Consider the following 22,119-nt stretch of genomic DNA (forward strand, 5'->3'; position numbering starts at 1 on the left):
AGGTAATCTATATTTGCTACTGAAAACGGGATTCATATGGAAATAACAAACTGGATAGTTCGGTTTTAAATTGAGAAACACTGGACAATCGTGGATTTTATATTTTCGTTCAGTTTTCTGTGGATATCATAAAAATTAGATTTTATTGTCTGTACCAAGACTGGTGTAAAAACATCAAACTGAAAGATAATAATTTGGTAAAACGAAGAGGTTTGCCTATGCGAGTCCTATTTTTCGCTGAAACATTTGAAGAGTCCTTTAGAAAAATCTTGGACTTTTACAATTAGTTTAGCTTGTTTGAGAGAACTCGGAAATTTTGGTTTTATAAAACAAGAGGCACCGTTTTTGTGAATCGTTTTCTGACTGGAATTTTTGGATCTGTATTTGGAGAACCGGAATAAGAAAAAGGTGTTGAATTTATAATTGGACATTTATATTATTGTGGATCTACCTAACTGGATTACCTGAAGAAGCGACTCTTTCATACATAATGCTAACACTGTCAAAGAAAATAAAAGAGTCTGGAAAAGGAGACGCCAAGAAGAAAGAATCCTCCCCGAAGCCACAGCATGGCCGAGTTTCAATCCGCGATCGATTACTGATCGGGGAGGTTCAAGAATTAGAAAAAAATATCACTTCAGCGACATGTAAAGTGACTTTTCCAGAAGCGGACTGTTTGCATAAATTTTATGTTGAAATTTCCCCAGATGAAGGAATGTGGGAGCACGGGACATATGAATTCAAAGTTGAAGTGCCCGAAAATTATAACATAGCGCCACCGAATGTAAAATGTATGACAAGAATTTGGCATCCTAATATTACCGAGAACGGGGACGTATGTTTAAGTCTATTAAGGGACCATTCGTTGGATGGGACTGGTTGGGTACCGACGCGCACCCTAAAGGAGGTAATATGGGGACTTTGCTCCCTATTTACGGACTTATGTGACTTTGATGACCCATTGAATGTTGACGCAGCAGACCATTACCATAGAGATAAAAAAGGCTTTACTAGAAAAGTTCAGTATTATATACAAAGATATGCGTACCACGAGAAATAGACATACCGTATATTCTAGTGTATAAGATGTTCTCGCATGTAAGCCCGGCGTCTTAAAAATGGCCTTATAACGGTGAATTTATACAAATTTACGTATTAGTCGACCTTACGAATCGTAACCCACCGTATGCTAGGGATGTCAAATTTAATATTTGAATATTGCTACCTTCAAATATCGTTTTTGTTTTAATGAAAATATCCAGGCTTATGCTCATACAAGCCATACTCTGGCTTATATGCGAAGATATGCGGTACCCAACTAATTTAGGTTTTGTGTAATTTGCAATTTACTGGGTCATAATTAGGACTGGGCATTTTCGAATACCTTGTGATTTCAGAATCGAATCGAATAATTTATTTCGAATCGAATCTAGAATACTTGAAAATATAAAATTGTAAGCGACTTTATTATAGTAATTGGTCCTCTCAACAAATGAATTAATGAAGACATAGAATAAATCACCCAGATAGATTACTGAGCGTTCACACAGAATAACAAACACGTTTTATCAATAACTCACTACAGAAAATAGTCATATGTTAGAATTTCGTTGAAAAAATATGACTTCAATGAAAAAAAATTGGGGAATTCACCTCGACCATTAGCGGAAAGATAAAAACAAGATGGCGGCGGTTCGAAATTTAGCTCTGAACCGATTCGAATAATTTACTATTCGATTCGAATATTCAATTCGAAATGCCCAGCCCTAGTCATAATACACCACTATAGTTCTACATAACACTAGTTCCCAACCTTTTATGGCTTGTGGCCCCCTTCCGGAGACTTTTAGCATTCATGGCCCCCTTTATCATTCCAGTGGTATTTATAGTGCTAATTTGATTGGTAGATTCCAAATTTTGTTTGAGCTTTACCAGTCCGTCACCTAAAAAGGGTTGCCAACCACTGATCTAGTCCATCTGTATAATTGACATATCCACTTGCTATATTCTTAATGGAGTTAAAATCCAAAACATATCATTTAATTACTGTTGCCTTATGGTTAGTTTGCTCTCTTTATGGTAATTTCTAAGATATCATACAGAATATTTTTTGTCAGATAACGCTCTTTACTACGTGTTCAGGGCCTTGCTCAGAGCGAGCATATGGAACCCTACTAAAGTACTGTTACTTTCAATTTTTTTGTTGCATTATCATAATTTATAAAATATCAGTTCTGAATTATTCTTTGCTAGATTTTATAACTGATCCTGTTTTTCTCTTAAATTCTAGATTTGTTTTTAGCTTTAGTTTTTAAAAATAATTCAACCAAGCATGTCCGAGACAGAACCACGAAAGGCAGTGGAGCATGAAGAAAAGGTGGAGCCAGAGGCTCAAGAGGTAGAAACAGAACCCAAGGCAGAGCTTACACAAAAAGTTGACCAATCAGAAACAGAGCAGAGCGTCGCAGATGAATCGACAATTGTGGATTCTTCAATAAATGCGGAAAAATCAGACGCAATTGTGGGCGATGATGAACAAAGTGACAGTGATTCTGATGAGTCCCTTCCTCCCGGGCTTTTAGAGCGGCCTGTTGAAATTCTAGAGGCAAAAAGAGAGCGAAAGAAAATTAAACGTTTCACGTACGATGACGAGGCAACTAGTCCCGCTGTTGACAAGAAAAAGAATGTTGAAATACCGAAAGGCAGTGGGATCCGCATCGGTAATCACCCTCGTGTGGAATATCAACTACAACGTAACTCTGCAGAGGATTTAAAAATTATTCACAAATTTTTTTATAACGTACAAGGCACACATCTCGCATGCAAGAAAAATATTCGAGAATTCTGCGGCTTCAACATACAAAAAGGTACCCCAGAGTACGAGAAAAAGGAAGAGTTTATCGGCAAATTCACAGTCGATAATTTGAAATGGGCCATGAGTGTCTGCGACGTTCCAAGCATTAAAGGGAATAAAGAAGAATTGATCGATGCTTTCATGGCTTGGTGTCTCTGTCCGAAACCGCAGGATAAACCGGTACCGGAAAAAAAGAAAAAGAAGGATCCCACACAGAAAAAAAAGAGAACCAAAAAAATTAAACGAAGTGCGAATGCTGTTGAAAATGGGGACGCAACTTCCGATGGTGCTACGCCAGTAAAAAAGCGCAAGAAAAAAGAAATCGCAGACGAAAAAAAGAAAAAAACGCCTTTGAAAATACCTGCTAAAAAGTCAACTCCAAATAAAAAAGCGAAAATTAAGATTACAAAACCGAAATCAAAGTCGAAAAAAACGTCGGGGATGGATGATGATACATCAGATGACGAGCCGCTCATGCATAAACAGAAAACGCCGCCGTCAAACGCAGAAGTCCGTAAGTTCATCGAAAATTGTCTTCAAGATGCTGATCTCGGAGCTTTGACAATGAAAGCTGTCATCTTGCAAGTTTACGAACAATACCCAGAGTTCGACCTCACAGACAAAAAAGGGTTCATAAAAGAAACCGTGAAAAAAATAATATCTTGAGCTGAGGGAGAAGGTTGCCATGGTTACGACCCAATATTGAAGAACTAATGAGACTGCACTGTTTCTCGTGAAACAGCCTAAAAACTTTTCAAAAACTTCACATCAAATATTTGATTAGTCATGCTTTACTACTAGTGATGAATCATCACTTCCTAATTTTGACAATTTTGTATGAAAATTTAAAACTGTTTGCTTGCAATATCCAGTGGAGGATATTTTTTATTGAGGGGGGTGGGGGCAGTATTTTTGACACAAGAATTACATCAAGCCTAGTTGAATAATCATATATGCATCTCAATCATTTTGTATTTGGAATTTTACTTCAAATAACTCGATCAAAAATGAATTAAACATTTAGAAACATCAAAATAGGTCTATTTAGAAAAGTAATTTTCTGATTTTAGGAATAAGTCAGAAGTTTTATTTGATAATTAGCCATGTTGATCAATTGACATCTGATAGTGAGATATGAAAAATAAATCAGAATGAACTTTTTTCAGTTACTCTCTACTCATTACTAATAATTAATACCAGTTTGGGTGGTGTTAGGAATTCCAGATTCCGCTGGAATTTTGAATGGGGGGGGGGGGGGGGTGGATAACTGGGAATAGTCTATCAGAACATTAATACTTTATCGTTGCAGTAAAACCATTTTAGCTCACGTCACGTATTAAAGTTTTGAGAAAATTTCATATTTCAATCTGTACAAGAAAACCTACATATTGACATGACGCACTAACTAAAGTAAAACCTAAAACAGGTACAGGTTTAAACCCAGACCTAAAGATGGCCCATGGTTTTCTATTGATAGATGATCAAAAAATATATTTCTTAAAAATATGGCATCTGTACTTTTGTATTACTGCGGCAATATGATTTCAAAAGCCCGTGGACTCACTATATGTATATTATGGCTATCAATTGCTCGACTTTTATTATTGTTTTGTTTTTTAATTTTAGTGAATCATTTTTTTTTGTTATAGAAATTGCTCATTTTGGTAAAGTAAAAATTCCATATTCAGAAACTATACCATAAAGCAGAGAAAATTTAAAAAATAATTCTTGCTTTGTTCTTATTAATGTTGTTCAAATGGAATTTCAAGGTAAACCTAATAGAAAAAAATATATTTCATGCATTCAGTAACTGTAATTACAAGTTTTCTATAAAATTCATGATTTCTGCTCAGAATCTATATTTGAAATAATTAAAACTGACCCAAAAAGAGGGAAATTGAAAACTTGAGCTACTTGGTTTTCTTGGGACCAACCACTTATCCTTCTTCTATACTTTTACACTGGTGGACCCATATAATGCAAGAGTGAACTAGACAAGAGTCTTTTATCTTACTTATACAAATATATTTCAAACGAAAGTTACAGACAATGTCATTATTTTTTGTATTTTGTAAAGTTTGGAAAAATCATGCTCTTGTTACATGTTTTAAGATAAAGAATCATCTCAGTTTTCGTTATATTGTTCAAAATTTTATTGATATGAATTTGTGATAGTTTTTATGTGTTATTGATTTCTCGCTTGTCTGTTCTACCGATTACTATCATTTGTGGCATTTGAAGTCAGACTCACAGACGCAGCCAGGACTTTCAATCTCCTTTACCTATGTTAATAAGCGCCTTGTCAACGATGATTGTATAATAAAGAATCTGTTTATACTAGCCACACATTTACAGACCGATTCGCTTTTTGATCATCTGGAATTTTCAAGAAGGGCTTTTGAAACTTCTAGCTGCGCCATTTTTATTTTATTTTTCAAGTTTAATGGGAATTTATTTGTGAACGTGTTTCAGTAATTTTTTTACAAAGCCTTGTTCAGGACTCATGACACTCTTGCTAATTATGTGTTTGATTATCTCTCTTTTTTAGTTTTTGTTCTATGGACAGCCAGTGTTTAACGATTTTATAAACAAATTGCATGAAAACTCATTATCTTCAACAGAGAATGTTTCAAAGTTGAATAAACATAGATTTTGACTGTATTCTGCTAGTGTTCACGATTTTATAAACAAATGGCAAAATTTAAAGTTGATTGTCTGAACTAGTGGTTCTTGACCTTTTTCCATTAGTGGCGCATTTTTGTTGCACAAACTTCTGTGGTCTAACTTTTTTATGCAAGAGAAAAATGAAAAATATTTGAGTGCAAAAAAATACACTTTCGCCCTAATAATTAGAATGGAAATTCTAATGAATGAATAATCAGCATCATCATTCATTGCTGCTAGAATTAAAATTGAACTATAGTGACACATGTTAAACGGGTTAAATTTCTGCTCATTATTAAATAGGTATTTTAAGATAGTGCGCCAGACAAATTCAAAAAAGGAGGCCCAGCTTTATGAAGAGAACCACTGCTATACCCGTTAGGATTTGATATCGCAAAATGATAATTTTGCGAATTTAAATACTCTACATCAGGGGATCTCAACCTTTTTTCTGTCAAGTACCCCCGAGTCACGAAACAATCAATGCGAACCCCCGGAAATCAGACACCGAACAAAGTTGTGATATATTGACTAACAATTTGTTGCAACACCAATTTATTGACCTTATGTAACTTAAATAAATCGTCTTGTTGATAGTATTGCCCTTGCCGTCTGCCTAACTAATGAATTTATAAAATCTTTCCAAAGTTTCAATAAGCATAATCACTTCTCCAATGCTCCCAGCTTTAGAGATTTCACAGTTTGCATGCAAAACCTTGAATTTCACATTGTTGCGCCACAATCACAACAACGCAACATCAGGGAAAATCTACCATCAATCAAATTGGCATCTAGTTTCAATGGACACGACACGCATTTTCCTAGGGTAGTAATAAAGGATATTGAAAAGGATCATCACACAAAAACTCGACTGCCATCCAAGTACTCCTGGAAATCTTCTCGTGAACCCCAGGTTGAGAACCCCTGCCCTACATAATTCAGCTTCAGTTCACCCTGGGATTTATACTTTGTTATTTTGAATGTAATTGAATCATTATTGTGTTTTTGTAAAAATGTCCGATTTTATACTTTCACCAAGGTTAAAATGTTTTAAAAAGTCTCGTGATTGTTGCATTTTAAAACGAAAATGTACCTTTTTTTATAGATTTTATCATAAAATACCTAAAAAGGAAGATATTTTTGGATATAATCACAGAAACGAAGAAAAAAGATTTGGAAATTAACATTACTGAAAAAAATACTTTTTTTGTGCTTGCAACTGAATGAGTGGATTCTGTCAATTTATTGTGTTGTGATTTTCCTCCGTATTCCCATATATTTTAAATGGAGTCACCTAAAGAAAATCTACCGATGCGTGACAGGCGGCGTTTTTATACTGAAAGTCCGAAAGAAAAACCGACAAGGTATTCATCTCGTCGTGGTGATACGAAAGAAAATGAACTCTTGGATTTGAGAAGCCCGATACGACCTACAAATGACCTTGACTCTGATAAAAGGGGGAGAAGATGGTCACAGTCCAGGTATATATTAATTTTTCAATTTTTTTTTTGTGCGAGACAATGATTTGGTTTCTGCGAGACTAACTACTTATCCTTCTTCTATGCTTTTGTGCCGGCGGATCCGTCTGAGTGCAAGGATACTGTAGCGAGAATAACTATGGATATTTTGAGTGATTCAATAGCCTTGCTGCACATTAACAGAAACATATTTGTGTTATTACTTATCGATTTTAATCAGTAAGTATGTTGATAGGTATCTGTTTGTCTGTTAGATGCACGCGATATCTCACGAAAGCGAGATTGAATCTGCTCCAGATTTTGCATGTGCATTCATCTTATCTCGGACCAGAAGCCTATTGATTTTGGGCGAATTATGTCGTATAATTAGCGAGTAATTAATTAATTAGTGATGGGACACAATGTGTCACTATGGAGTAAGAGCGCTGTTTTGGGGGATCCCCTAACTTTCCATCGATAAGTCTTCGGTCTCTGACCAATATTCTCTTTTTTTCTTATTGACGCAATTTTCTGGAACATCCACTCAGAAGGGAATCCACCTTTAGCAAAATTTCGTGAAAATAACCACTGAAATGTCGTGAACTATTAAAAAAATAGCTCAAAGTAATGTCATATGCACTCTCAGAAGTTAAGAGTCATCTATAAACAAAATTAAAGGCAAAAATGATCCGGCTAAATTATATATAAGTTTATCACCATTAAATTTCTGAAATATAAATTCCGACTCCCAATACTTTAAAATAAATTTTGCGAATTATATCTAAAATTTCATACTACTATTCAGAGGTGAGACAGTCCACATAATTCTGCCAAGAAATATACTTTTTGATTCAACAGTAAGAAATACACGAGAGATTTATTAAAAATAAATTTTGCGGAATATTTTTTAAATTTTATACTGGTTTTCAAACCTGTAAAAGTCAACATCATTCCGCCAATCACGATACTTGTAAATTCGAAGGTGAAGATTGAAAAAAAGATTTTCACATTAAATAAATTAGGCAGAATATTTCTTGAATTTTATACTGCTTTTCATACCTATGTCAGTCGTCATAATTCCGCCAAGAAAATTTTTTTTACGCACTATTCCTAAAATTTTATATTGCTTTTCTTAATCATGGCGGTTAACATAATTCCGCCATAATAATTCACATTCAACAGTAAACAATACACAACCAGAGATTTATTGAATGAACTTTGGGGAACATTTCCCGAATTGTATGCTTGCTTTTCTTACCTGTGACGATATTCATAATTACGCCAAAATAAATTTTTACGGAATATTCCTCGAATTTTATACTGCTTTTCTTACCTGTGATAATAGTCATAATTCTGTCTAAATAAATTTAGATTCAACAGTAAAGAATACACAAGCAAAGACGAAGAGACGAGGGTTCCTTTGCGGAAACGAGCCACAGATTCAGACGATGATTGCTTGACGGGTGAGTTTATTGGCCAAGTTCAGGAATGTTCAACTTTTCGGTGAACCATATAACCAACTTGGTTATATCTAGCTTGGGCCACACAAAAAAATTGGATGTTCCATGTAGCCAAAGAATAAAAAAATTCTCACAATGCAAAATTTGATTTATTTATTATTTTAGTGAGACACTTGAAATTTTCAGAACCCCCCAAGACCCCCCCCCCCCCCCTTTGAAAATTTGAAAATGACTTGTCGTGACTGGTTGCGGGATTCCTGTTGCTTACCCCTGGCCTAGTGTGTTAAAGCAAATTATGTGATAGACCTCACATCCCAAGAATGTTTTTAACTGAAATTTTCAACTCAACGTAAATCAAATTTTGAGCAAAAAAAGTGCACACGGTCCTTTTTCGTTTGTCTGTTTGAATTTGTTGGTCGGTCAACTTGATACTATTTTAGGTTTTGTCAAAGATTTTGTTTTTGAAATTCTGAGTGAGTGCCCGTAATTTTGCTTAGAGCTGAGTCTCCTTTACTTCTAAGTGAGTGCCTGTTACTTTGCTCAGAGACGAGTCTCCTTTACTTCTGAGTGAGTGCCTGTAACTTTGCTTAGAGATGAGTCTCCTTTACTTCTAAGTGAGTGCCTGTTACTTTGCTCAGAGACGAGTCTCCTTTACTTCTGAGTGAGTGCACGTAACTTTGCTCAGAGATGAGTCTCCTTTACTCCTGAGTGAGTGCCTGTAACTTTGCTTAGAGATGAGTCTCCTTTACTTCTAAGTGAGTGCCTGTTACTTTGCACAGAGATGAGTCTCCTTTACTTCTAAGTGAGTGCCTGTTACTTTGCTTAGAGATGAGTCTCCTTTACTTCTGAGACAGTACTCATAACTTTGCTCAGAGACGAGTCTCCTTTACTTCTGAATGAGTTCTCGTAATTTTACTCAGAGATGAGTCATTTTCACTTCTGAGTAAGAGTGCTTGTAATTCCTTTAAAAAAATACGATAGAAAAACAGACCGAACTTCTCAGATTTGAAATCCATATTCCTAACTTCCTTCTATTTAGTTGAAGAATCTACAAGTTCCTGGGTCAACATGATGGAGAAATCAGAGCGCGAGACTGCGGAAGTCAAAACATATAAAAAGAAATTGAAATATTCTGGCAGCTCAGATGGAAACGAAATTGAAGATGATGAGGTAAGACCTTCGTTTAGTGACACTGTCAAAAATTTTTGGACAGAGTTAGATTCCGGGGATGCTTGGTTATCCAAATTTATTTTTAAAAACCATGTTTGATAATTTGTAATGTCTAATAGTCAAGTACTGGCGGTTTATCAGGCTCTTCCAGTCAATCATGCCAATTCTGTTATCTGTAACTCTGCTCGTTTGATAAGGGGTGTAGTTTCATCACATCAAAGTCGATTGGTCATCACAGGCCAGGTGATCAGTGGTCGGTTGCAGTCATGTCCGCCATCTAATTCAATGCACCTGGGATATCCAACTATCCTCGTATCTGAGCAAACACTTATTTTTTTTGTCAATATTTCAACATTTTGCATTGAAACCCTCATATTGTCATACCAACCATGGATGAGCCGAGCAATGAGACGTAGTTTGTCATAATATGATTAAACAGTCATATCAGTTCCCCTCCCCCATGCTAAAAATAAAATCTATTTTCTCATTCAGGTTGTCTTAACCCGTCGACAAAAGCAAATCGATTACGGAAAAAATACGATTGCGTATGACACCTACATCCAAGAAGTTCCGATGGCGTTACGTACTCGAGATCATCCAAAAACTCCAAACAAATTTGTGAAATGTAGCAGAAGATCTTGGGATTCCCAGGTTTGTTGTACTCTATGTATAAGGCCTCGAACAAGCTATCTTTTGTAGGGGTGGGCAGGGATGTTGACATTTACAATTGACCTGAGGTTGATGGGAATTTTGGCAGAATATTTCTAGAATTCTATACTACTTTTCATACCTGTGATAGTCAACATAATTCTGCAAAAACAATATATATGGAATTTTGACTGCGGTTTCAAAGGAAATCGAATTTTTATAACCTAAATTTTGATGTATGCAAGAATTCCTTAATATATCGGTTTATCCGTGGTTCCTAAACTGCGGGCAAATTACGGCCCTTGTAACAATTCATAATGGCCCGCTGAACTTCAATGAAATAGTTTATACAGCCAATTGTTACATCATTCAGGAATGTATATATTCATTGCAATTCAGTGCGGTTTCTTAATCATACGCATCGGTGCCGGCATCGGCCCCTTGCGGGGATGCTCCCTCTCTTGGTCCGCGAATATCTTTTTGTTTCTAATTTTGGCTCCTGGCAAATCAACTTTTGGAGCCACTGGTTTAGAATGATAATTTTCAACCGATGTTCCGGCAGCAAGGTCCAGGGGTTCTGCAAGTTTCTATCCAAATCCGATAGTCTGCATTATTATATGTATATTGCAGTGGTTCCTAATCTTCTTTGTTAAATTCAACCCTTGCTGTGCATGAAAAAACTTTATTTGTGCAATCTTCAATGAATCCTCTGCTAGTGTTATGCAAGTCGCAGCAGTTTTTGTGCAGTTAGTTATAATGTGTTCACAAATTTTCATTATTGTAATACTAAAACACTGAGGAATAGGTGCTATGTGTACCAGGTTAGGGTTAGGTCATAATTTTGTTCCGATTTTCCTTGTTTTAGTTCTATTACAAAGTCGGTGACTGTCTGTGTTGGCCAAGTCCCAAGGTTTCAGTCCCTTTACACAACTTGATGTAAAGTAGGCAAACAAAATTAGTTCCCTCCATATTAGTACACACACTTCTGGAGCGCCAAAGAATACCAGTTGCTCTGCAGCAAATTCAAAGCAAAATTCCTTCCCAAAAACAGCAAAATTCCTCCCTGGGGAAGCACCTGGCACCCACTGATTCTTATCCTATTTATTTCAGATCAAAATCTGGCGGAAGGCTTTACACGATTTCGAAGGTTTCGCTACTGAACGACAGAAAAAGAGAAAAATGAAAAAGGAAGGAAGGAATGAAAATACGCTGGAAGATGAAAAGATTGAACCGGAAGAAAATTCTGAAAAACTCAACAATGTCGCTACAAGTTTAACTAACGAAGCGATAGCGGCCGCTTGCGAAAGCGACGTCATAGAACTTGGCACTGGACCTTTAGAACTTTGATTTGAATTTTATTTAAAAACGATTTATTATGTTTTAGTTGTTCTACGAATCCATTTTTTACTCACTATTCACGCTATTTTTGCCCAGAACAAGGCTCTGTATAAGCAGCCACTGTTTTGTAAGGATCTGCTATCTTTGTTAAGAACAGGAAGGCAGGGCTTCCCAAACTTTCAACCTCAAAACCAGTATGCTGTCACCTTGTAGTCAGAGTGGAAATATTCTGGCCAGTCACACTAAATTGCATTTGTGCACTTCGATATATTTCTCACTGAAGCATGATCTGGCAGAATCAGCACCTTGTTGCATGGGCGGAATTATTCTGGCCAGCAGAGAACAAGTCTGAATTTCTTTAAACTATACTCTCTCACTATGTATATTACCGGTATTGTTAATCTTGGAAGAAATTCTGTTTTTAATGTTTTTTTATTGATTCTATTATTACTGTTATTGCCTCATGGCTTGGTTCATCTGACAGATTTAGCACTTTGTGGTTGGAGTGGATTTATTCTGGCCAGTCAAGCTCAATTGATTAACATTACACAATTTGGTATTTTGTGCATTGAAGCATGAATTGGCAGAATTGTCACCTTGTGGCTAAAGTACAAATATTCTGACCATACACACCCAGATTGATTTTGTGCAATTTGATGTCTTGGTCGTTGAAGCATAGTCTGGCAGAATCAGCACCTTATTGCGTGAGCGGAATTATTCTGGCTAACAGAGAAAAAGTCCAAATACTTGCTCACTATGTATGTTATTGTGAATTTAGAAAAAAAAATGTTCTCATTGTTTTTTTTATTGATTCTATTAGTAATAGTTCAGGTACTATCCTGTTATACCCCTGCCATTAGTTATTTTATGTGTTTTCTTTGATTCTGTTTATCTTCGGGCAAATGAAAGTATAGGGATAATTTGGGAAATTGCAGGATAACATCTATATCGGACATGGGCAAAGTCCGGCCCGCGTGCCAAATCTGGCCCGTTGGGTGATTCCATCTGGCCCATCTGATGCTGCCACAACCAACCTGAACCCAAATTTCGATGTTTTAGCTGAAAATAGCTCACAGAATTTGTTGAGATTGCGATTAAATTCGGTTTGCGCACGAGGTCATCACACTTACATGGCCCACCAGTCGAGACCGTGGCCACCCTTGATCTATATTCAAGTGCACAGATATTTTTCGAGATTTCGCCCTGCCCTATACTGTTATTTCTCTCTCTCTCTGTTTGGCACTCCTGAAGTATGTGTACCAATATGGATGTAACTAATTTTGTTCGCCTATTTTACATCAAGTTGTGTAAAGGGACTGAAACCTACGGGCAGGGGGATATTCACCTGGCTAATACAGACAGTCCCCGAACTTGTAATAGAACTGAAATAAGGAAAATTGGAATAAAATTATGGCCTAACCCTAATCTGGTACACATACTACGGGAGTACCCTCTGTTCAACCCAACTCATCCTAATGTAAACAAAATCAAAGAAAAACTGCCTTCATTTCGTGTGACCTAACTTCATTTTTTATCCATTTTCTTAGACATAGAATAAAATTTAGGTTTAATTTAAGAAATGGCAGATTCTCCGATAACAGGAATATGTATTGTAGACAAGAAGATCAACTGCCCTCCTCAGTATACTCTGGTGAGTGATTCCATATTTATTTTTTTTTTTAAGGGGGGAGGGGGGTATGATGAGAAGACTGAAATAAAAATACGTACAATTACTATCACTGATTACAAAACGACAAACCTGGTTAAGATATATTGAGAACTGACTTCATGACAAAATTGAAATTGTAAAGTATTTATGAAAACACGGACTATTCAAACTGTACGAATGCCAGATTGCAAAGTTGCACGTATTGTTAGATAATGAACAATTATTGAAGAATAAAAAAAAACGAAAACAGTTTTTATGCATACGGGGGGAAATATTAGTTTGGTCTACCGACATATAGTTCACGGCCTAAAAACACCCTCAACTGAAACTAATGAAAACTCATCGATTTACTTTTTCTAGATTGATAGAACAGCAGAAGGGGAAGACTCAGATCTTTGGAAAGATGGGTTTTTCAAATCCAAAGTTACAAGATATATTTGCTATTCGACTAACATAACTGCTGGTCAAGTTAGTATTTTTTATGTTACGGATGCCTTTTCGGTTAAAACAAGGCCATGAACAGTCTGTCTTGAATGCGGAGAAAGTCATTTTGAACATGAAGTCTAGAACAGGGGTGCACAATTCAAATGAGGATACGTGCCAAATTTCCAAATAATCTTGTCGCGTGCCACGCACAATTGTGGTATTGTAAATTAACTCCCACAGAACAAACAATGTCTTGAAAAACTGCTTATTTTGATATAAACGTGATATTTTAATGTATATCATAAATAACTTTTTTTACAAAACCGTTCGTGTGCCACGTTTGATCGTATGGCGTGCCAAATTCGGCACACGTGCCCCCGTGTTGTGCACCACTAGTCTAGAACATGGGTGTGCAACAAGAGTTCCGTTGACTACAACCTGGTATGCCAAGGCCATTTAGTGTGGCGCTAGTCAACACTCGGATTCAAGTAAAAAATCCTAATGTGACAGTTTATGTTTGAAATAGCGCTTACATGGGTACAAATACACAATGTTTATTGCTCTTGTTACTGCGTTGAATATTTCATCATTTCGCCCTGTGCCTTCATCACTGTAAGGCTGACAAGATGTTAACTAACTATTCAAGAACTTTTAATTTTAAGTATCCTGCTAAAATGTTAAATAAATAAAACATTGCAACTTGAAAGGGAATTTTTAATTTGTTGTTTACATGGGGAAACTAAATTTTTTGTATGGCCCAGCTGGATGTTTAAAGTTGGTTAAAAAAAAAGTGTTGCACACTCCTATTTTGGGAAGAATACATCCTCTGTGCAAAAAGGCCTAGATTACTAGAAGTTTAATACAGTTTTAAGAAAAATGAACTAACAATTAAGTAATTTTTTGTTTTGTTTTTTAAAGTATCCTCTTTTGTGACTGAGTGAGTGCTTATAACCTCAACTAAGAGCATTTTTCTCCACTTCTAAGTGATTAAAATAAATGCTATTTCTAAATATCTGACTCATTTAAAATGTGAAAATACTGCCGTGTGGTTTAACCTACTTTATTATATTTTTCAGTGGAACCACGTTGTCACAAACATAATTCTGATCGGAATAAAAGATCCCGTTCCACAGGTAGGAAGCAATGTTTAGTAGAAGGGTCGATATCTGGATGGTCCAAGATTGACAGCTCTGTGAACCACAAAATTACTTTTGCATTGTTCGCGGGGCCACAATAGTGCCAAGAACTTCGCTCGTTTAACTTCGCCAGTTGCCTCAGCAAATCATAACACTAGTCATTTCAGTGACATTAGTGATGCAACAATATTCAAAAGATTTTTTGGTTAATTTATGACGAAACAACACAAAATGTGATTTTTTGATTCCTCGTCGAATGCGACGCGGGCCACATGGGGCCAGCGGGTCTGGGTTTGGACCACCCTGGTCTAGAAACTGGATTCATCCAAATCTTCAGTCGAGTCCTAGGTCATCTGAGTCAGGGGTCTGGTCACGAGTCATTGGAGTTCCTATTCCAGGGTTATCAAACTCACAGCCCAGGGGCCAATTGTGGCCCACAGGTCGATAGTTTGTGGCCCCCGTCTCAGTATGAAAGTTCAATGTTAGTGTGTCCCGGGCCAGAAGTCACGTAGCTCAGTTCGTGTGATTATTACATTTAATATGAGGTCTCTGATTTTTGACGTCACAATCACTAACGCTTAGATTTATATTGATACATTGTAACCATGTTTCTCATGTCGAGAGACATCACTGTCCATAGACAAAATTCTTGTCGAATAGTATAAAGAAACAAAAGATTCGACTTTTTTAAACTAAGCTTTTATTGTGGAAAACTTAATGCTGCCCCAAATTTACCTCCAGTGGCCTCTAGGTAAATTGAGTTCTTGACCCCGTGTCGAGTCCGAAAGACCTCTCTTGAATATGACCCAATAAAGAATAAATTTAATTTGATATTTAAAAATATTTTTTCAAAATACATTGAAAACAAAAATTCATTTTTTCAGGGTTTTGTTGCACTGCGAGAAACAACTGACACAAAAGAAAGTGCATTGAAAAAGCATGTTTTGTGCATAAAACTCATGCCGAAAACGGCCACTGATTCTGCGGTAGTTGATTTCAAGGTTATGAGGTCAGAAAGGTACAAAGCGGAACAATATACATGCGTTGGGTGAGTGTACTACGCTGACTAAAATTCAATAACCATTTATTTAATGTTTTATTTTTATGTATAAAAAATTTTGCTCAAAGCAAAGTCTGTGTGCTCAATAAGAAGTAAAGGAGACTCATTTCTGAGCAAACTTACGGGCACTCACAAAAGAATTGCATGTTAGTAGAACGACAAGCAGTTTGTGTCAAATTTTGATCAGGAAAACGACAACTGAAATTCTTGGAAAAAAAATATAAAATAAATAACAAATAAGATCTTTCCATTTTGTCGTAGCTTGAGCCAAGCCTACCTTTATGTTCAATTCTATGATTTGAAACCCTTTTGGGATGACGTTTTATTTTAGCGGTCACAAATGTAGTCTATGGGTAAAAAATTAAGCTCTGGAGCCATAGTTCACAAGCCCCGCGTACTACCAACAGAAAAGTAAGCAAAATTTTTTTTAAAACAGGATGAGTGTTTAGAGTCTTTTGCGACACCTTCATAAACTACTATGAGTTCATGTTTCCATTTAGTTATTTCATGTTATTGTTCATGGAGCATAAATATCTGAAACTGACTTTCATGATGAATTCATCTGTCTATAAAATTGAAAAATGTGAAGATAATTTATCAATACCATATATTGTTTTGGCTCTCACAGATGTATTAAATGAAGTAAAAATACTTGAACAATTACTGATTACAACGACAAACCTGGTTAAGATATATGGAGAATTGACTTCATAACCAAATTAAAACTGTAAATAGACTTTAGGGACACCCTGTTTTTAAATCTTCTATTTATCAATTCTATTCATCTGTGGAAATCAAGAAAGAGAATTTCACCTAAGTTCCATAAAGTCCATGCATCTGAAACAAATAACTGAGAAACTATTTTCACGCCCTACATTGAGTGGTACCAGGACAATAGGCTGTAATATGTAGTATTTATCCCAGAGGAGTATATGTGAAGGGACTTTACGGACAGCGTGTACATCGAATCATTCAAATCTGTTTTTTTTAACAGAGAAGTAAACGGAATCAACCTGGTTTACAAATTACAACGTTTGCCTCAATCAATCTCAAATCGACCGGCCCCGCCTCTCCCTGTCGCAGTCGAGAACGTACCCCCTCTTGGCTCCCCCCCTCCGATACCCAGAAGGCCCCCAAGTGTGAAATCTTCGAGTGGAACTGGTTTGAGTACACTTGAACCATTAGCAGGTTTGTTTATATTATGTTGATTAAATGTTTTGAATGTATGAAGTATGTGTACCAAGATGGCGGACACCGGAATGTAGTATGTGTACCAGGTTAGGGTTAGGCCAGGGGTCGCGACCCCAAATTGGGTGGAGTGATAAGTAGGTAGGGTCGCAAACAGGTCATGGGGTCGCTGAGGTCTGGTAAAGGATGGATGTACAAAACATCTAAGATTTGACAAACTATGTTAAATTTATCAGTTTGTACCATGGCTTACTGTAAAACAGGCCTATAGGCATCGCTCTATGCTTATGCTATAGAAAATGTGGGTGGTCATTGTGACATCACTGTTTGGTTTTAGCTTATTTTACTTAATACCATCACATGATCAAACTCATAAGTCCAGTGAAAGAAGTTTCATGGAAAACAGTATAGTACAATATATTGACCTGGGGTCGCACTGGACACTTGAAAGTTGTCTTTCGGGTCGTCCTGAAAAAAGCTTGGGAACCCCTGGGTTAGGCCATAATTTTATTCAAATTTTCTTTATTTTAGTTCTATCACGAGTTCAGGGACTAGCCAAGTGACTCCCGTAGTATTTGTGCCTGAGATTATGGCCTAACCTGGTACACATACTACGTTCCAGTGTCCGCCATCTTGATTCACATACTTCGGGTGTACCTATAAAACGAATAAGGGCCATTCTTGCTTTATTAATTTATTGTTTTCAATTTAACCTGCGTTTGCGTCGACAAAATAAAATCCTCACCACTCTAATAAATCTGCCGTAAAATTTCAGAGTAAAAGTTATTTCAGCACAATAAAAATTGATTGAACATTCTTTAGATTAATTATCGAGAATGTTTTCATTCAACGGAAACGTCTTGAGAGCAGCGTCGAAAACGTGTGACGTCACATGAATATCCGATATTCTTATGAACGCTAATTCCGATATTCGAATAACGAGATATTCGAATACTTTATTCGAATTGGCCATCCCTGTCCACTAAGTAAGTCTTGGGTGTAATTTTTGTGCAATTTTTTTCATATTCAATAAAGCAACTGATTGGACAATGAAACAAAACATGTAGCTGAAAATGTAAAAATATATTGAATCTAACAACATGCAAAATTTCTGGAATTGTCCTGTAGTGTCACTTGGAATAGCCCATAATTGTCTGGCACCTAATATGAGTCGTACAAATAACTTTTTCTCAAATTATCAAAACCTATCATAAAATTTATTTTTTTATTTTTTTCACAGCAATTTCAGGCGTTCCCTTCAAACTGCACGATAGACTGATGCAGTCAAACTCAGATGCCAATATGCAGGTTGGAAATGATCAAATTTTTTTTTGGTGGTTTTGACCTCAAATAAGGCATTTTACAAGCAGATATACTAGATATGCAGAGCCAATTTAACAGAGTGAAAACATCGTATCTTTCGAGCTTGATTCCCGCACGGCACTTGAAACCCAAACCTTCAATATGCGAATTTTTAAAAAACCTTAATTTTTTCGCAGGATGACCTTCATATAACCTTGAAAACAAAGTCAGAACTGGACGAACTTTTCAACTACGATTTCTCAAGGGAACGTGGCGTTATCGGACGATAACATTCTCGGAACTTTACGCCCAACTGAGTTTTATAGTTGTCATGAAAACAGATTTTTCATAATTTAAAATTCTCGCACACAAATTCTATAAATAATTTTCAAGTTTTTCTGCAATCTTGTAAATACTGTATTATCAATCCTAATATAATTTCATTCTACCTTCCCCGTAGGGTGTGAAGCCCACCCCAATAACATTTTAAACACCCTTCTTTTGGGCCGTAATGTCACTCTTAAAATTTCTAACTTTTTGCATGTGGATATCCAGAAAGTGGCATAGATGATTAGTCAAATACATAAGACATATTTATAAATTACAGATAGTTTTATCGCTAATAACAAAATTTCTAACACCCCCTAAATTTGGAAACACTCCCCTGAAATGAAAGCTGGGGAGAATACTGGTTGGGGTGCCCAAATGAATCTAAAATATCAGGGATTCCCCCCCCCCCCCAGGGGATTTCCTAGGGGTACAAATTTGAATGCTGCTTGCTCCTTCACTTCTCAGTGAGTGCAAAAACCATACATCTGTATAGTTACAGATGCTCTTGGCATTTTTAGTGGCTCACACTTGTCTGCTACTTCTGAGCGACATAATTTTGGGCCATTTCTCCTAATTTACTTTTCAATTTCTTATAAACAACCATTTTAAAATGTTTTTGTAATTCACGTCTGAGTCATCACTGCTTCACAAACTAGGCCAGGGTCGTGCAATCTTTAACCCTCTCCATGCGATTTTTTATTAAATAATCGTATTTGCTACGCCGATTTTATGCATTTGTACCCCCACAACTAATCGATCGAACGAAAAACTAATGATCCTCTGCTGCCCACTGACGGCTCGTTGAAAAAGCTTATTTAAAGAGCTTGCAATTGGCGAAAAAAAAATTTTTTTTTTAAAAGTGGTGGTCTGAGTCACAAACTGGATAGAAAAAAGGCATTTTTTTTTCTTGGGAGTTGAAACTTCAAACCGTGATAAAAAATAGAAATATTCGCTTAATCCTTTACTGTTACCGCTTCGTGGTTGGCAAACAATAGCATAATATTGCTGTAGCAATTTCGTGATCTAACTCAAAATACTTTGGTAGATGGAAGGGATAATATGTCTTCTCCAAAAAACACCAAAATTTGCATAAATTTCAAAAACACTCCCTCGTTCCGCCGCAAATAAAATTCCCGTCGTAAACGAAAGGGAGACCACCTTTATTTGACACAGACCTTTTTAGTAGCAGGCCCAGAAAACGAGCCGTAATAATTTAATTCTGTTGACGTAACTCATGGTTGAGTTGACTTGTTGTAAAATATATATCCCAGTAAACTGCGAACATGAAATGCCTGGTAATATGGCCAGGTTGAAGATAACATTGTTTATTGTATGCTAATTCTATCATACACTTAGATAAGCTTCTATTACTTGATTTTATTTTCGAAGTATTCAAAATTTCATATTCAAAAATAATAATTTCGAATGTATTCGAAATAGAACAACCAGCCACAAATATTTAGGTTATTGATCGTATGTCATAGGTATAGGCTCAACATTGGGGCATTTCGGGTCAAAATTTGGGCATTGGGCACTTTTCCGCGGGCCACACAATTTTTTTTTTGGGGGGCACCCGGCCTGCGGGTTGCACACCCCTGAACTAGGACATTGCACCTTGATTAAAAAAGTTCATTTCATTCCGCTCTGATCTTCAATGCCTATCACCCACCGTACTATGTAACACCTTTTGCTCTCTTTAGCAATTAATAAAGTCAATATATTATCGGGCTTATTTTCCTTGTAATTCAGTGCACTTATTCTCTTCCGTGTATTATAATCTAGAATGTATTGCAGCTGGTAATATTACCTTATGATTGTTTCAATAAACTAGCTTTGTCTCATCTTTATGATATCTCCCACATTTCAAAATCTGTAATCTAGTTGGAAGTAAAAAAACTGAAATCTTACAGAACCTGATAAATCGCCTAAAATTTTGCTATTTCATTTTAATCCATGGGAACTTGTTTTATGACATCTGATACACTTCATATGCCATTCAGTTCAGCACAAACTTTCTCTACATGTATTTGAGCTTTGATACATCTCTTGCCTAATTGTGACAAAATAAAGCTACAGGTAGGCTTCGACATATCTGAGGCAAAAATACGGGACTAGACTAGTTTTTGTGAAGAATTAGAGGAATTTTTATCGCTGTCATCGGTTTCATCGACTCCAAACATGTAAAGGGGACCTGTGACCAATAGGGCTGTCGCCAAGAATATTTCGAAGCTGGGGTTCTGAATTTTTAATTGCGAAAATAGAGCGTAACAGCGAGTAGGTCCAACTGGAAAATTTGGGATTTCAGGAGTTTCGGAAGGTCTAACTCAGGAGTTCCCAAACTTAATTAACCACGGGCCAAAATTTGAAGCGGAGGGATGTTGCGGGCCGGAAGAGTGTAGCGCCCGAAAGTGCGTGGCATTTCCAAGCTTTTATGGTTCATAACTAAATTACTGCCCTATGTAGGATAGGATATACATATTTATCCCGGGGGAGAGGAAAGCCGATAAGACGGCTTATCCATATGGCGAACCACGGCCTCTCGTCCGGTTACCATTCCAAGTCGAGTATGGGATTAGTTTTACTGTATTGTTTGTTTTCGGAAGCATGGACTCGGTGGTGGAGGAAGCCGTAAACGACCAGCGGTTACGTGAACCACCCAACGACAGCGAGGAGTCCAGCAATCCTCTCGCACATAACCATCCCTGCATGGGATTCGAACCTGTGAACCCACGCAGAGTAATTAGAGGTGTGGTGGCAAGTGTATTCCCAACGCTTAGCCCGTTGAGCCACACCGCCGCGCCGCTATGTAATCATAATACCGGTACGAATAACTGAGATAACGCTTTAATTGAATTGTTATGATAAAAACATGTGCTTAAAGTGTGATAATGGCATAACACTTCGCGCTATCTAGAATGCAAAAAGGTGAAACAAAATCTGTTGCACTAACATCCACACTACTTCGCTCAAGTTCGGCGGGCCATTTTAAATCGTTATGCGGGCCGGATTTGGCCCGCGGTTTGGGAATGCTTGGTCTAACTAAGATGTGTTTGGTCTAACTAAGAAGCTATGAAAAATTGCTACATATACAGAAAATTCCTTTTTTAACACTTTTTGTTTTTCTGTTTTAGTTCCAGACACCGCCATTTGTTGCGTCATTATCACAGTTTAACCCTTTCCGTGCGGTGGGCACGTATACGTACCCACGACAAAAATCGCTAGATTGCGGTGGGTACGTTGATGTACTCCACTGTTTTATTTAGCAATCGGTCGCAAACTGTTGGTCTAGTTTTACCGGGTTTTAGTTTATTGATAAGAAGTCTTCTTGAGATTAACATAAGCGACGGTAAATCTTGCTTTTGTTTAGACGAGAATTCTATTTGCGGCGAACAGTGATTTTGGAATTTATGCAAATTT

At 36.8% G+C, this 22,119-nt stretch overlaps 4 protein-coding genes across 4 annotated transcripts in view; all 4 read left to right on the plus strand.

Moving 5' to 3' along the window:
- The window catches only part of LOC120344810 (multivesicular body subunit 12B-like), a 28,287-nt gene extending 7,735 nt beyond the window's left edge, over positions 1–20,552 (plus strand). Inside the window, exons 2-8 of the mRNA XM_039414120.2 lie at positions 13,137–13,242; positions 13,621–13,728; positions 14,763–14,819; positions 15,707–15,870; positions 16,877–17,070; positions 18,311–18,378; positions 18,570–20,552. Of these exons, the coding sequence (XP_039270054.2) occupies positions 13,171–13,242; positions 13,621–13,728; positions 14,763–14,819; positions 15,707–15,870; positions 16,877–17,070; positions 18,311–18,378; positions 18,570–18,662 (756 nt within the window). The 5' untranslated portion in view covers positions 13,137–13,170 and the 3' untranslated portion in view covers positions 18,663–20,552. The remainder of the gene's footprint in view (positions 1–13,136; positions 13,243–13,620; positions 13,729–14,762; positions 14,820–15,706; positions 15,871–16,876; positions 17,071–18,310; positions 18,379–18,569) is intronic.
- Positions 9–2,291, plus strand: LOC120345190 (NEDD8-conjugating enzyme UBE2F-like). Its single transcript, XM_039414621.2, has one exon. The coding sequence runs from the start codon at positions 491–493 to the stop codon at positions 1,058–1,060; it is 570 nt and encodes a 189-aa protein (XP_039270555.2). The 5' UTR covers positions 9–490; the 3' UTR covers positions 1,061–2,291.
- Positions 2,272–6,624, plus strand: LOC120343828 (uncharacterized). The gene has a single exon (XM_039412847.2). It carries the CDS (start codon positions 2,333–2,335, stop codon positions 3,518–3,520), a length of 1,188 nt encoding a protein of 395 aa, XP_039268781.2. The 5' UTR covers positions 2,272–2,332; the 3' UTR covers positions 3,521–6,624.
- On the plus strand, positions 6,638–13,139 carry LOC120343829 (uncharacterized). Its single transcript, XM_039412848.2, has 5 exons — positions 6,638–6,999; positions 8,347–8,438; positions 9,475–9,605; positions 10,098–10,256; positions 11,364–13,139. Exons 1-5 carry the CDS (start codon positions 6,803–6,805, stop codon positions 11,598–11,600), a joined length of 816 nt encoding a protein of 271 aa, XP_039268782.2. The 5' UTR covers positions 6,638–6,802; the 3' UTR covers positions 11,601–13,139.
- Positions 20,553–22,119: the final 1,567 nt, after the last annotated feature.

The sequence above is a fragment of the Styela clava genome, chromosome 5 (genome assembly GCF_964204865.1).
Source record: "Styela clava chromosome 5, kaStyClav1.hap1.2, whole genome shotgun sequence".
Taxonomy (NCBI): Eukaryota; Metazoa; Chordata; class Ascidiacea; order Stolidobranchia; family Styelidae; genus Styela; species Styela clava.